Below are 17,143 nucleotides of genomic sequence, written 5' to 3' on the forward strand. Positions count from 1 at the left end.
TTTCCTCTAGATATCATGCAATAAATGGATTTTTAATCTAAATTTTCTTGCTGGACCCTCAGATTTTGGAACGTTTTAGACCCAATTATCTTGTCTTCTATCTTAAATGAGAGAGTGAGACGCATTGTACATTTGATCAAAAATTGGACAGATGGAATACCACCCTAAAACACGCGCGGAAATATTGCCGTCATGTTATTTATACAAGACTCCGAAGCATCCCTTTCTTGCGTGGCGAGTCGAGCTGCGTAGGCTTCGTTCCGCGCCGTTCTACTTTTATTTTTTTAAAATTCTTAAGTGGTATTATTACGCATTTTTTTTTAGTCAAGCGTCGGCCCCTCGTAAAATCAGGCCGAGCCACATTAAACCAATAGATAGGAGGAAGGGTAGGATAGGTTCATTAGGTTGCTTCAGATGCCCGAACGAAGGGCAAACTGTCCAGAAATAGATAAGAGGCGTTTCCTTCGCTCGCCCGTTTATATCACATTCAGCCTGCGGGATTCTATATTCCCTGGGTTTTTTGTTGACAAGATGGCGGCCGGGCGTGCGACATGTGCGCCAACTACGAGAAGCAGCTGGTGCACGAGCAGCGCGAGGCGGCCGCGGCCAGGGACCGCGCCGCCATGCTGGAGCACGCGCTCAAGTTGGTGAGTGTACTTAGTCAGCTCATAAGTTCTGACAAAAAGGTTTTCACTGATATAAAAGCTGTAAGTACCTGTTCCTTTCTATTCACACATATGATTTGAAAGGTTATTTAATGCTGAATTACTTACAATTACAATATAATTTAACCTAATTTGCTGTCTCAATTTTGCATAGTTCTATATAATATTCGGAAAATGTTATAAAAAAAACATGCAGAAATTCGCGACCTGTTCGAGGTGATTTTGATCTCTATTTATTTATTTTTCTTTTTTACATTGTTGAATCTTACATAACACAAAAGCCGGATCTTTAGTCTTTCTTAAAATATATAACTCATGTGTATTGGTATTGCCAAAATTGCAACTGTACGTGTTTTACCAAACCTACTCGTGGGATGGCAATCAAAATTAGCGTGTCACTGAAAAGTACCAGAAGTTTGAAGAATAGTAGCTGAGGTACAGACTGGTTAGAGAACTAAATGACTGGTGATAAAATAACGGTCTAATAAAGTAGGTTCACACAAATAAACAATTGTATTATTAATGTGACACTGATTTTTACTCCCTTTGGTAAACTATAATTTTTCAAAATGTAGCCGCGTATTCGCGTCTAACGGAAATCCCAAAGTAAACAAGTAGTAAATAAAGACGCGATCTAAATTTTAAAATAATTATATTACGTTTTGATCAGTATAAAACAAGCTTTCAAATCATGGCACCCTTTTTTATAAAAAGCTTTGTATTACATTTTATCAGTCAAACCCTTTGTGACAGAACTTATGACCTAACTAAGTATATAAAGACTATGCTGCCGTATCTCAAGGACAAATAATTTGATTTGAAAATGAAAAAAAAAGTAAAGTACACGTTTGCAGTCGATTCTTATTTCAGATACGACATTTGGCTTATTACGATAACATGAAAAAAGTGGCTGTGACAGAATCGGACAGACAGACGGACATGACGAATCTATAAGGGTTCCGTTTTTTGCCATTTGGCTACGGAACCCTAAAATGATAGCTGAACCGGAACGAAAACTCTTCGGACATTTTTCTCTTATTCGAATCGAAAAGGCTCGTAATTATGAGTAGGAAATTTCAAATGAAAAATTGGTTTTTGCAACTTCAAAAGTTTGACAACTTTATATTTGTTTACGTACGTTTGTAAATTAGACTAACTTAATTTTTCCGTACCACCCAGGCAACCGAAGAGCTGGAAGGCGCCCGCTCCATCCACGACGAGACCATTCGCTCCTGGCACTCCGAGCGGAGCTCCGGCGCCGCCCTCCTGGAGCAGCTGCGGGCGGCCGTGGAGGCCGCGCACTCCGCGCTGGAGGCGCGCGCCGCCGCGGCCGGGCAGGCCTCCGAGAGGGCCTTGGAACAAGTCACTAATCTCACTGTGGAGAGGGAAGAGTTGCAGAGGAAACTGGACAGGTAAGACACTTTTCCTATTTAATGAAGCAGTCACCTCCAGTTCAGCCGATAAGCTGAAGTAAGTCATGGAGTCCGCCAAGACCACTTTGGAAGCCTCAGTGATGGTCTTAAAACAAGTTACCAATTAGACTACCATTGAAACTGGACAGTTAAGATATAATCATGCCATGTATGTTTCCTGTCTGGTTTGGATATATTTATAATATTTCACAGTCGTCAACAAAACAAAGATGTTTGCGTTTATTTTATTTATTTATTTTTTATTCCGAAAAGGTAAGCATTTGACCATGTTATATTAAAAGCATAATTAAAAATCTAGTTATTTAATCTTGTTGTTTATAAGATGACAATGAAAGATATTCAAATTTTCATTTGACGTTCGCATGTAAAGGTTTTTACACAAAGGTATAAAATAAGGCTTGTTGTATACAATACTACATTACTCCTCCTCCCGCAAAAAAGGTTTGTTTGTCTATAGTCCGAAAAAGCCAAATCGTGATGGTGGTTTCGTCTTCCGACCCGACCGGCGCGGTGACGGTTGGTCTGGTTGAGCACGGGATGGTGCAGACGGCTCGGCTGATCCTCCGTCTGAATGATCTCTGCTGGTGGAGGCCACAGGTGCCGGTGGGGGCATGGGACCGTCTGGGTGATCCCTGTTGGTGGCCGCTGTTGTCGCCGGCTGTTCGCTATGGTCGCCGCTCTGTTCATAGGCGTTAATGTTGCGTCTATAGTATGTGAATTTTTTGATCTTAACCGTTTTCTTAGGTACTTGTTCAGGTTCCGGTTGCCTAATTCCAGGCACTGGTTCAAATGTTTGTTGACTTGTGTCGATGGTCGTCTTCGGTACATGTTCATACCTCAGGCGAAGCTGGTCTGCATGTTTGCGTTTATGTACTCCGTTCGTGAGCTCTACTTCGTAAGAGTATGGTCCGTTGCGTTTAACTATTGTTCCAGGGTCAGACCCCTTATCGATAGGTTTATTAATCCAAACCTTATCGCCAGGTTCGTAAACTGGAGGCAAAACTACCTTGTTGGTAGGTCTCAGCATCTGTTTGAGGCGTGCTTTTTCCATGTTTTCTTTTACATCAGGCTTCCACAGGTCGAATGTAGTGCGTATTGGCCTTCCGAACATCATTTCGTAGGGCGATCGATTTGTTGAACGTCGTGGGGTATTGCGGTATCCCCGAAGAAAGCTGTTAAGGCGTTCATGGAGGTCAAAGCTTCTATCACTGGCTAGCATTCGTTCCTTAAACGTGCGCACTGCGCGCTCCGCCAATCCGTTAGTTTTTGGGTGATATGGTGTTGTTTTAATGTGTGTAATGCCTGAAACTCGGCAAAAATGGTTAAAATCTTCTGAAGTGAATTGTGGCCCGTTATCACTTACAATATATCTTGGTGTTCCAAATGTAGCAAATATGTTAGTTAATCTCTGCACTGTTACCCTGGTTGTAGTAGTTTTCATCGGCACCACCTCTAGCCACTTCGTATAGGCGTCTATAACTATTAACCACATATGACCTAAGAATGGCCCCGCGTAGTCTACATGTAACCTGTGCCAGGGCTCCACTGGTATTCCCCACGGAAATACCGGCGCTTCGTTCGTGTTGCTTCTCGACTGTTGGCATAGACTGCACCTTTTTGAGAAAGTTGATATGTCGTTGTCAATGTTTGGCCAATATACGTGAAGACGTGCCAGTGACTGCATAGCTGTAATGCCGTTATGGCCGTCGTGTAGCATTTCCAGGATCTGTGGTCGGAGTGCTTCTGGTATGACGAGTCGTCCGTTCCAAAGTAAGATTCCGTCTTCATATGACATCTGGTCCTTTTTTTCATAAAACGTGTGTAGCTCGTTGGAAAGGTTTTTCTTATCTGGCCAATGCGTTATAATATAATTTTTGATAACGTTGAGCGTCTTGTCTTTGAGCGTCTGTTTTTGTAGCTCGTGTTTAGTTACGGGAATGTTCTCGAGCCTTAGATGTAGTAAATGGGCAAATTGCGGTAGCCCGGTTCTTTCCTCTAGTGTTGTGTCGTTGCATGTGATCGGTAGTCTTGATAGTGCGTCGGCCGGGGTGTTTTCTCGTGCTGCTTGGTAAAAGATAGAATATTCATAGCTGTTTAATATCATGGCCCATCTAAGGAGCCGGTTGCTAGCAATTTTGGGTGTTTCTCGATCTTGACTGAAGATCCTTTCTAGGGGTTTATGATCAGTTAACAGGACGAACTTCCTACCATAGAGATATTGGTGGAACTTAGTGACGGCATATACAATCCCCAATGCTTCTCTGTCGATAGTTGAGTATCGTTGTTCGACGTCGGAGAGTGTTCGCGAGGCATACGCCACGGGTCTCATTGCCTCATTGATTTTATGAAACAAAACCGCCCCAACTCCCTTCTCTGATGCATCACTGCTGAGATATATCGGTTTGTTTTCGTCATAGTGTACGAGTGTGTCTGATGACGTCAGGATGTTTTTGAGTTCGTTCGTTATTCTTGTGTCCTCTTCGGTCCAGTTCCACCTTTGGTTCTTTTTCAGATGTCTGTACAATGGGGCGCATCTCATGTGAAGGCCATCTATGAAACGGCCATAATATGTTAATGAGCCTAACAAGGCTCGGAGTTCCGTTGTGTTGGTCGGAATAGGCATGTTCTTAATCGCATTGATTCTTTCTTCTGTCGGATGTAAGCCGCTGGCGTCTATTTTATGTCCTAGGAAGGTGACACTTTCCTGTAACCAAGCGCACTTATTTACTTGGCTCTTCACTCCGGCGTCTTGTAGTCTCTTTAATACTGTTTTTACGCGTGTTAGATGTTCTTCTAAGTTATGGGCTGTTATAAGGATGTCGTCAAGATAACAAACAACACCCTCAATGCCACTGAGGATCTGGTGCATTGTTCTTTGAAAAACGGCCGGCGCAAACGAAATTCCAAATGGTAAGCGTTTGTAGCGAAAGTAGCCCTTATGTGTTGAAATCGTTAGGTATTTCCGCGATTCTGGATGGATCATCAGTTGTAGGTATGCATCTTTCAGGTCAATCTTTGTAAACAGTTGCCCTCCAGATAATTTTGATGTAATCTCTTCAAATCTGGGAAGTGGATAATCATCGATTTGAACATGTTGGTTTATAGTAACTTTGAAGTCGGCGCAAATGCGAATGCTTCCGTTTGCCTTAATCGCAATGACAATCGGGGAGGCCCATTCAATTGGAGTCGACATGGTATCAACTGGTTCTAAAACTTCTTCTTGGACTAGACGTTGAAGTTCGCTGTTTACTTGTTCACGTAAGGCGAGTGGTACCGGACGAGGTCGGAATGTTTTCGGCTTCACGTTGTTAGGTATGTGAATCTTGGCACTATGCCCTTTTATAGTTCCAAGTTTACCGTCAAAGAGTGACTTGAACTCTTGAAGGATGATTTGTACTGCATTGTGATGTTTTGTGTCGTGCTGGGTTAAGGTTACTGCTGCAGGTGTTTTTATGTTGCACAACCTGGCTCCAGGGGGCATAGGTAGTTCAAAACTTAGGCACCAATCCAGCCCAAAAAGTGGAATGTCGTTATGTTGCGTAACGTAAGCGGTCAATACCTTCTGAGTGTTAAAAGCGTTAACTGTTATCTCGCATGTTCCTAATGTTTCAATTTGTACTTCGGTGTAAGCAATAAGGTTCTTGCATTTCTTTAGTGGTGGACGTCCAATGGTATTCCATAGGTTTTTTCCAATTACGGAATGCACTGCTCCTGGATCATATAGCATTTCGACCCTTTTTGCGTTCAATAAAGTTGGTATCATAATTTTTGTAGCCGGGTTGTGTCTCTTCACGGCAAAAGTGTGTATGCTCTGTTCATCAAAATCTTCATCGTCGCTGTCTGTTTGCCTTGTTATTTGTCTCGTGGTATTGTTCTGTTTTAACTTGAGTCTGCCACTGGTTATGCAGACGCTTGAAAAGTGGTTTTCTTTGCCGCAGGCATTACATCGTTTTCCTTTTGCCGGGCAGTCATTCATATTCGTGTGAAAATCTCGTCCGCAAAACATACATGTTTTTACCTTAGGTGTTTGTCGTTGGGTAGGCCGATGGGTTTTGGGTCTTATTTTGTTAACGGTTTGTTGTTCCGTACTCATCTGAGGGTTGTTAGTTAAACGTTGGCTCTGTAGTTCTGCTTGTTCAAGTTTGTTTGCTGTGGCTATAACATCAGAGAGTTTAGCACTGTTTGTTGGGTGTTCTTTGATAAGTTCTTGCTGCCATGTGCTGTTATTGATGCCGATTACCAGTTGGTCCCTTATGCGTTCTTCCAGGGTGTTCCCGAATTCGCAGTATCCCGCTAATGATCTTAGCTCGAGGATGAATTGTGTGATTGTTTCTTCTGTTTTTCTGTGTCTAGTTGCAAAAGTAACTCTTTCTGAGAGAACGTACGTTTTTTTTCCATAATATTCGTTAAGCACCGTTTTTAAGTCATCGTACGACTTTGTAGTAACGACGGCTGGTCGATAGTAATCTACGAGTACCTTGAAGGCTGCAGGTCCGATCCGAGAAAGAAGTAGTTGCTTTCGCTTATCCTCAGAAGCTTGTTTGTCGAGGCCGTGAATTTGTAATTCAATTTCGAAGCGCTGGATATAATAATCCCAGTCTTCGGTTTTGTTATCGAACGAATCGAATTGGAAACGATCAACGCGTTCGGCCATAGCTCCGTCGTCGTCGTCGCCAAAATGTTATATTAAAAGCATAATTAAAAATCTAGTTATTTAATCTTGTTGTTTATAAGATGACAATGAAAGATATTCAAATTTTCATTTGACGTTCGCATGTAAAGGTTTTTACACAAAGGTATAAAATAAGGCTTGTTGTATACAATACTACAGACCACAATCTCACCTGATGGAAAGTGCCGATGTAGTCTAGGATGGAACATGCTTACCTAAAAGATGTCTATTCACTCTCTATTTAAAAAGGTCCAAGTTATAGTGGACTGGGAATAGATTTGCAGGAAGTGAATTCCACTCCTTAGCCGTACGCATGATAAAGCTGGATGCGTAGCGTTTAGTGCGAATCAGTGGTAAAGTAACGACGTAAGGGTGAAACGCAAGTCCGCGTCTAGTCCCACGGTGGCAGAACGGAGATGGGGGGATAAGATTATGTAATCCCATCGCACACTCCCCGAAATGTATCCTGTAGAATACCGATAAACAGGCTACCTTTCTACGGTGTTCTAGGCTCTGCAGTCTAGCCTCTACCAATCTCGCATCCCCAATATTTATCTGTAAAGATAAAAGATTTATTTTGAAATCGAACTTGTAACATCTAACTGATCTAACCTACTACAATATTTGTTTATAGCCTTTGCGGAAAGAGAAAAGTCGTGGTATGTAAGGCAGAACATACATTCTACGACTCTTCTCTTTCCGCAGTCCGCACAGACTAGAAAATAATTTTCCTGTAAAAACAAAAGAAACAACATTTAAAGCCTCTATTTTAGGGTTTTGTTATTTCTTTTACACAAAATCAATCTTCTCATATTTTGCCAATCATGTCAATGTCATAACTGTCATTCATGACAGCTGGTAAACGGTTAGACGCGTTCAGGTTAACATTAAGAAAATAGTTATTACGATTTTCTTTACATTTATAATATATTCTAACAAATAGGCATAATAATTGGAATGTTTATTTCTAATGCAATTGGCTCATTAAGTAAAAAGTTTAAAATGATTTCCACTTTTCCTACACTAAAAATTGGTTCTCCGGCTCTAATCACAAACTACCAAGTCTACGAAGTAATTATAGTATTTAACACTTTATTTGCAGTTAAAATAGAGTAGACATTTCGGAGCCCCAATCTATAGCCTACTGAGTTAACATCTGATATTTATTTTTATATTGTTTTTTTTTTTTTTATTCTTCAGGTTGACTTTTATTCCCTTGTTTATATGTAATTTTTGACATTGATTAATTGTTACCAATTGTTATTATTTATTTCTTATTTAAAATCCAATTAATGTTTGTTATATATAGATATATTTTATTTTTTGTATACTGACTTGTCAAAAGTGCTTATTTTTAAGCCTACTTGAATAAACGATTTTTGAAGTTTGAAGTATACTCTTGCAGGATTCCCCTGACCCGATTACCCCTTAAGACCTCTTGTGGAACTTCATTAACTTTCTTATGATAAGATTGAAAAACGATAACAAACACTAATACTATCGATTATAAGTTAATATATATTATGATTACAGTCTCGAGCGCGACAACGCCATGCTGGTGGGGCGATTCACGAAGAAGGCCGAGGAAATGCAGAACGAGTTCATCGATCTGCCCGACAGCGTCGATGTAAGACCACATCTTGTATCTTTAATGCTGAAAGTGCCGATATAGCGGAGAGTGACTCATAGTTAGACAGCTGAGGCCACCCACCGTGAAAAATAAAATAATTAATTGTTCATTTTCTTTGTGTAACTTGATACTATGTAATTCGATATTGTAAACATAAAAAATAATATTCTTTTTTCTGTAACCTTTTACTTTAGACTCACGCATAGAACACAGGAAAATCATAGTATAAATACATTTTCCTAATAAATTATTAGTATTCACCCGACTTGTGAATTGTTATTATTTCCCCCTGTACGTACACTTCACCGATTTGCAGTATTGAGTTGCATATTCTCAAGGTCATTTCGACAGAACGCGTAATTCAAATTTTGTGTGGGAAGTCAACTCTTCGCGCCTACATTTTTTAATTGCCGCCTTTTTCTACTGACATCTCGCTGTGCTAGAGTGATTTTATGTTCGGTTGAAGTTCTTAAAGACTGAAGAATTTAAATGTTGTTTTCATTCTCAGGAGCTGCAACTATACAGCCTTGAGCTCCGTGAGAAACTAATTTGCGTACAAATCGGACGCGAGGAAGCACTCGCGGCCGAACGCGACCTCCGCGCGCAGCTGCTGGAGCAGAGCCAGCAGTTCCACCGTCAGGAAGCCGAGCTGCAGGAGGCCAGGACTGCCCTGCGACATACCAGGTATGTCACCAGGCCACAGCTGGGGAGCCCGCCAGGAGGCCGAGAGAGCCTGCAGCAGCGCTAGAGCAGAGTCAACAGTTCCACGGGCAGGAGGCCAGGACTGCCCTGTGACACACCAGGTTATAGCTGGGGGAGGCCGCCAGGAGGCCGAGAGGTGCCTGCAGCAGCGCTGGAGGAGAGCCAACAGTTCCATCGGTACAAGACCAGGAGCACCAGGAGGCCGAGCTGCAGGAGACTAGGACTGCCCTGCGACTCACCAGGTATGTCACCAGGTCATAGCTGGGGGAGGCCACCAGGAGGCCGAGCTGCAGGAGACCAGGACTGCCCTGCGACTCACCAGGTATTCCACCTACTTTACGATACACCAAATATATCACCAGGTCTCTATGTATTTGTACTTTTAGAGACTGTATAGATACATGATTAACTATTATGTTGAATAGAAATTGAAAAGACGCATAAGTAGCTTATTTAAATAAATTAAATAAATAAATAATTACAATCCCTCAGTAAGCTCAGTAAGGCTTGTGTTGTGGGACTTGTGGGTACTAGACGATAAAATATATATTATAACGTTATATATAAATATGTACTTATATAATTAGAAAACATCTACAACTCGGGGACAAATATTTATGATAATGTCACAAATAAATGCCCATACCAGGATTCGAACCTGGGACCTTTACAATAATAATACTTTTTGTAATATAATATACGATTTGTTCGAAGGACCAAAAATATTGTTAGTTAAATCAAAGAGAATTTGAAATAGAGCTGGATTGTTAAAGAAAATGTTGTAGCCACAGAAAATTTACTGCCATCTTTCGACACATGATTAAAACTTTTAAAACGCCATTTGACTATGATTCTTATTCTTTTAATGATGATATGTGTTAAATTTGTTAAATATCAAAAAGTGGCGCCATCTAATAGATCATAGGCCAAAGGTATGGCGACATTGTTTCTAGCAATGGCGCCACAACCTATGGCCTATGACCGGTAAGATGGCGCAACTTTTTGATATTTAACAAATTTAACACATATCAGTGAAAGAATAAGGATCAAAGTCAAATGGCGTTCTAAAAGCTTTATTAATGTGTCGAAAAATGGCACTAAATTTACTGTGGCTACAAAGTTTTCTTTGGCAATCCACCTCTAGTTCAAATGCTCTTTGGTTAAATATTTTTCGATGAAAAGTAAAATTATATATTATATGTTGTATTGTATGGACTAAACCAGTATGCAATATAGTTGAAAATCATGCACTACTACCAACACCACCTACACCTACTTTTTCGATTAACTTCTCTATTTCCGCTACCCAAAGGTTGTCTGGAAGAGATCGCTTTTTAGCGATAAGACCGTCTGTTGTCTGCCTCTACATTTAATCAATTGTTTGTTTTTCTTGTATCTTTTTACTGAGGTGTGCCAATAAAGAGTATTCTATCTGTCTATCTACTACTAAAAAAGCGGTGGTGGCCGAGTGGATATGACGTCCGACTTTCAATCCGGAGGTCGCGGGTTCAAATCCTGGCTCGTACCAATGAGTTTTTCGGAACTTATGTACGAAATATCATTTGATATTTACCACTAGCTTTTCGGTGAAGGAAAACATCGTGAGGAAACCTGCATACATCTGAGAAGAAATTCAAAGGTGTATGTGAAGTCCCCAATCCGCATTGGGCTAGCGTGGGGACTATAGCCCGAGCCCTCTCGCACATGAGAGGAGGCCTGTGCCCAGCAGTGGGACGTATATAGGCTGAATTATTATTATATATTATATATATATATATATATATATTATATCTACTACTAACAATTTGCTTCGATCATCATTTGACTGTTTACTGTTCACCTTATCGTGCGTGTTGTGTGACTTAATTACAGTGAAGTGGTTTCCTTTTTTATACTGAAGTAAGTAATTTTAGAGCTACATACTGAGATAACACATTCATACTTAATATAAGATATAGTATATTAAAAGCTGCTTTTGTCACCTTTGCTTTATATGCATGATTGCATTTCATTACTTTTTTTAAACTACATATTTTTTGAGAGGATGAATGACGTTAATGGTAAAAACCGGACAAGTGCGAGTCGGACACGCCCACCGAGGGTTCCGTACTTTTTAGTATTTGTTGTTATAGCGGCGACAGAAATATATCATCTATGAAAATTTGTACTGTCTATCACGGTTCATGATGAGATACGGCTGTGACAGACGGACAGACAGGTAGATGGACGGACAGCGGAGCCTTAGTAATAGGGTCCCGTTTTACTCTTTGGATACGGAACCCTAACTAGTAAGAAGCCTACATCCGTCACACCTCGCATACTTACAAATAGAGTTGGAAGAGCCTATTTTGATGATTTTATTTTTTGGATGCATATCATGACATTCACAACTTACTAATATAAGAAATCTGAATCGTCAAGGAACTATAAATTCACCGTATTGTGAAGCTAAAGTTATTAAAAGTAGTATGAACTACTCAACTTTTATTTACAGGCTTGGCAAGTTAGACTCCGGAGAGCTATCTGCCGATTGGACTATGATTGAAGAAGCATGAAAAATTGAAATATTACAATAAATCCTTATTTAAGTAGTGCATAAAATGCAGTTTCATAAAATGAAGTCATTGTAATTGTAAGTTTAAAGTGTTCACCTTATAAATTAATTTACATATAAACTCTTTACAAAACTGGATTTCTTTTTCGCTAGACAGTATATTATTAAGTAGAATAGATAGTACAAAGTATAAAAAATATAATTTTAGACCGAAGGTTTATGATACATGAAAGTCACAATGCAATATTATGGTACTATCGAGCTGATCTGATGATGGAGACAGGAGGTGGCCATAGAAACTCTGTAATGAAAAAACGCAACCTAAGCGTGGTAAGAAAAGTATGTCAGCGATAAAAGCTTGTACCAACAATTTAATTTCTGGCAGAAAATTTTAGGGTTTATTTTTTATATTAGTCCTATTTTGGTCCTCAATTCTCATCTAATAAAGCGTATGAAGGCAACAATGATGGGAACCATCAAGGACCGAGGGTGTTATAGTTTCGAAGTTGGTTTAATATTTCCTAATGCTCTTCTTCCAAGGAAGAGATCATATGAAACTGAATCTTATGAACGAATGGCAGATGAAGTCGGTTGGCATTGGGCATTTTCCAATTTTTTGCACAAAACATTTTTGTCCCGGCACTTTCTTTGTCATATACTTAGTCAGAATCATAGGTATATCGATCTAGTACAGGCAATATAAATATATCTAACATTTTTATTTATCAAATCTGTATAAATGATATCAAAATGTCATAAAATTATGTTAAGTGATTTAAAATATTTTGTTTAAAAAAATGGGATTCCATTGAAAAGGCTGTGAAGTGTTGTAAGGATAAGTTATTTGCCTTATTATGGTGCTATTGATTGAACCCAGTACTTTATATTAGTCTTGCTGTTAACACGCATAAATCGTCTGCAATAGACGCAAAGGCCTGTGATTATATTAGTCATAATTCTTTCTACGCTTACTACTTACGCTACGCAATAATACACAGTGAGATGTCAAGTATTAAATACTTTGGCTGCCATATCAAACGTAATGTTTGTACTTATGTTAGTTAGTAAGTATTGCGGTTAGTCTTATATATTACTAGCCTGTGGGTATACTTACTTTTTTTATCTATACATTGAATTTATATCCTATTTGCTGTTTTTATGCGACTGTTTTGTCGCGGCAATTTTTTTTATTGTAAACTATCAAATACTAATATTAAGAGAGCTTTTTGCAATTTTTCGTTGTTTTTACATTCGATATTTTTAAAAGTTTTTTTTTAACAATATTTAATACAATAAAAATAAACTGCCTGGTTTGTTTTATTTATTTCTAACTTTCGTTACTAACTAACGACTTATAGTTATGTGCGAACCGAAAATTATTGGTCCTTCCAATCCGTAGGTCATAGGTTCGAATCCTTTTTCGTTCCAATGCGAATTTCTAGGACTTGTACAGTCAGCATCAAAAGTAGCGGATGAAACAACGCGCCAAAAGTAGTTAGTTTATATTAAAGACATCACTTTTTGTTAAGCTGTTATTTGATCGGCTACTTTTGATGCTAACTGTACACTGTCATATCATTTGATTTTTACGAGATATATATATGCATACCTGTGCAGGTTCTCTTAATGATTTCCTTCGCAGGAAATCGAATCGTATATATATCGCGTCTAGTGCCCACCACACAAGCCTAATTGAGTTTTGACAAGGTCGATCTTTTTAAAATTGTCCTACAATAATGGGAACTAAAGCATGAGCGTCCATGAGGCTTAAGGACATCATTGGCAACAAACAAAGACTACCCACGTACCAGTGGCGGGGTGTCCCTAATCCTAATGGGCTAATCCTTCAGCCCATATCGAAAAGTAATGTTGGGTCTGGCTTGCCTACGAATATCTTTGAGGCTCCACCGCTGATCCCGTACATATTGCGGCATTGGCTATGTCAAAGTCGGTGGCAGGGGAAATACAAGCGACGAACTTCCATGGGACATGTTCATACTATTTGGCAGCTGCCAACTGTCAAATAAGCAATTTGTCCCACACCCGGGCAGCTCTACATGTCACTGTTGCCAGCCAGTAAAGTTTTACAATCTAGTTACAAACAACGCATAGCTGAACTGTGTGGCGTTAGAGGGGGTAATAACTGCTATAGTTGGTATTTTACTGATTGTCGCTTCACTGAAATACATGGACTTATATAGTAGGTTTTCCTACGTCATCTGACCGTTAGATATCATCGTGACATTTAGAGAAATAAAATATTATTTTCTTTATCGATTTTAAATCCGGAAAAGTCGGAGGCATGCATGAAGGTTTTCTACACAATTATGAGAAAACACAGTTTCCCAGATGCACTGACTGGGAAACAGCTCTAACAGTTTTCTAACCGAAATTGGCGAGAGGCTTGATAGTCCTCAATTCATGTCCCAGTATACCAAATGGATAAATGATTCGTTAATAATATGATTTTTTTTTTACTTAATTTTAATGTAAATATATATTGTTTGTCATTGAACTGTAACTAACCAATTATGGATCTGTGTTGTCCGAAATAAAGTCTAAATAAAAAAATATAAACGATCCTTAACCTTTTCGAGGCCGTGTCAAACACAAAAGCTGTCACTCGGACGCCACGTCACCAAAGTGTCAAAACTGAAATTGTACTTTATGCATATGCACGTAGGTTTATGTTTCTCTGTGGTCTGTGACGGGTTAATCCGTCTTCGTCCCTGTAGGGCTAAGATGGTCGGCTTTTTATCATTTGTCACCATGCCTGTCACGTTCTAACAAGTATGGAAGCGCGAAAGTGACGGGCATAGTGACAGGTGATAAAAATGGAACCATGCTGACACTGCTGGTGCGATTTGCGTCCAAAAGGTTAATGGTTAACGACCTGATGTTTGTCGACCTGTCTGGCCTAGTGGGTAGTGACCCTGCCTATGGAGCCGATGGTACCGGGTTCAAATCCTGGTAAGCGCATTTATTTGTGTGATGCACGAATATTTGTCCCTGAGTCTATGTATTTATAAATATTTATATATTTTATTTATCGTTATCTAAATACCCACAAGCCTTATTAAGGGTTAGTCAATTTGTGTAATAATGTCCCATAGTTAAGAAAAAAATGATAATGTCAATTTACCTCGTAACGTATTTAAGCTTTAAGTCACATACTACATAGCGCCGTGCAGCGCCTGTACTTCAGTTGTTGAATATTTTGCACAAATTTTGCTTAAATATCTTGCGTATGCCGTTGATATAACACTGGCAATAGTTTATACGCGCTCTTGTACACCAGCAGCACACACCGTCCCCCACACGAGGGCCAATAGACCTCCCCACCGGTGGCGGGGAGCGACCCGCGACAGCCGCCGCAGCCGAAAGGCGGAAGCGACCCCTCATACCCCCGTAACGGGGGGTATCGAACGACATCCAGTCCGGTCGCGCACTTGTTAATTGTAATTTTTGCCCGCGGCAGAGAGGAGTTGGACCGGCTGGCGACGGAGCGAGAGCAGCTGCAGGAGTTGGGGGGGAAACTGCGGACGTCCACCGACCAAATCGCGGCGCTGCTGGATGATAAGGTTGGTTATTTTATGTGTACAGTTTAATTCTTTAAGGCGCACAAAATAGTCCAGGGAGCGTAAAACTACATGATTTTATTGAGACATTAATCCATGTTTCTTCTTTTCGACATCAGTATTGAAAGTAATAATGTAATTATTGTCAAATTATCGTTAGTCATAATTCTGAAACTGTTAACTTCTCAGGATTTTCGTAAGGTTATCCTATAGATAGGCTAGGTTTGTTTTATGGCGACCCTGAAAAAAAATTCTGAGGAGAAGCAAATTATGACAACAACAAAAATGCGGACAAACGATACATTATGACTTAAAAATTTATGGGAAGCAATAGAGACCCTTGACATAATTATAAAATAGCCATTGATGTTATCATCAGAAACGCCTGCTGGACGAGCGCACCGAGCTGAAGGGGCGCGTGGCGGCGCTGCAGCAGGAGCTGGACAACAGCGAGAAAGTGCAGCAGGACTTCGTGCGCCTCTCGCAGTCGCTACAGGTAGCAGCCGCGCTCCAGCCTGCCTCGGAGTGCACCAGCACACTCGGCATCGCCAGGGGTCCCAGGGGTCGACATACTTTTTAGAAGACGAGCCTATCGCAGTAGAAATTACGGTTAAAAGCTTCAAGCAGTCGGTTAGAAGCTCTTTTTTTAACACGTTCACTGCGTCGGATCGAAAGACCCCATGCAAAATATGCTTAATTATGAGCTACGAGTAACATCAGCCTTTCCGAAGGTTTTAAACAAGGCTACAATTTTATCTTACCATTAATGTTATTTATGGGACTGCAAAGGAAAGGAAATAACACGAGGTCTTGTATTTAGGTGCAATTGCAACGCATTCGTGAAGCAGACACGGAGGTGCGGTGGCAGCACGACGAGGACGTCTCCGAGTGCCCCACGTGTCACGTGCAGCTGCCGAATAGTAAGAAAAAGGTATGACTTCCTAGTTTTACATTATCGCTTTCACCGTCAAAGACGTCAACGGACGCACAGCCCAATATCAGCCTTCGTGCATTGCGATAAGGTTTACGATGGGCTCGTCATAGGCGTGGCGTTTGGTGATTATCAAATATATCGGAACACTATTTGGCTACTTTGGCCGTTCATATCTAGCGATAAATTCGCGAGATCTCAAGCGAATTACCGAGATTGACTTTCGTCGGCAGGAAATCTAAATTTTTTGCAATTTTTGTCGAAATCGCAAGACGAACAAAGCGTATCTTTTTTCGAACCGCTTCGTTTTTTGAACCCTCATAACTTGGGTTTAAATTATACTAGATAAACAAAATTCTCGGGATATAATGTCAATAGTAGACTTATTAGGCATAAAAAATTTCAATTGTATAGCACTTATAGTTTAGATTTTATTTATATATAAAAACACCGATTTCGTCACGGACTCACTCACTCACTCACTGATGATCATCAAAACCCTTAGGATACTTCCTGAAGTCCTAGGAAGCTGATATTTGGTATATAGGATAATATTTGTACACAAACTAGAAAAAAATTCAAAAACTTGAAATTTTTTGCTCCTAAGGGGGTCAAAAGGGGGGTGGTATTTTGTATGGCGAACCGCTGAACCAATTTGGTTGAAATTTGGTATGTAAATAGTTTTTGCTATGGGGAAGGATATATAATAGTTCTCAACCAAAAAATTACCCCGGAAGGGTGAAAAGGGGGAGGAAAAGGGCGTTAGGGGGAAAAGGGGTCGATGTATGTATTGGAAATCAGTAAAAAAAGAAGATTGTATAGCAGATGCACTCAGATACATATTTCAGTATTTTTAATAGTAAATCACCCCCACCCTTTAAAGTAGGGGATGGAAGATTGTCGTAAGCGACTCACAAAAAGAAGTGAAATCCAATCAAAAACATTTTCATGTAATATGTTGCCAAGACGAGACCGTAA

General features: G+C 40.0%; 1 protein-coding gene across 4 annotated transcripts in view; it reads left to right on the plus strand.

The window, feature by feature from the left end:
* Positions 1-17,143, plus strand: part of LOC133524596 (rab GTPase-binding effector protein 1) — a 31,053-nt gene that overhangs the window by 12,797 nt on the left and 1,113 nt on the right. For all 4 annotated transcript variants that reach the window (XM_061860701.1, XM_061860700.1, XM_061860702.1 and 1 more), the window contains 7 exons: positions 532-647; positions 1,845-2,077; positions 8,304-8,397; positions 8,909-9,084; positions 15,135-15,237; positions 15,614-15,730; positions 16,055-16,165. In XM_061860701.1, the coding sequence (XP_061716685.1) occupies positions 532-647; positions 1,845-2,077; positions 8,304-8,397; positions 8,909-9,084; positions 15,135-15,237; positions 15,614-15,730; positions 16,055-16,165 (950 nt within the window). The remainder of the gene's footprint in view (positions 1-531; positions 648-1,844; positions 2,078-8,303; positions 8,398-8,908; positions 9,085-15,134; positions 15,238-15,613; positions 15,731-16,054; positions 16,166-17,143) is intronic.

The sequence above is a fragment of the Cydia pomonella genome, chromosome 13 (assembly GCF_033807575.1).
Source record: "Cydia pomonella isolate Wapato2018A chromosome 13, ilCydPomo1, whole genome shotgun sequence".
Lineage (NCBI taxonomy): Eukaryota > Metazoa > Arthropoda > Insecta > Lepidoptera > Tortricidae > Cydia > Cydia pomonella.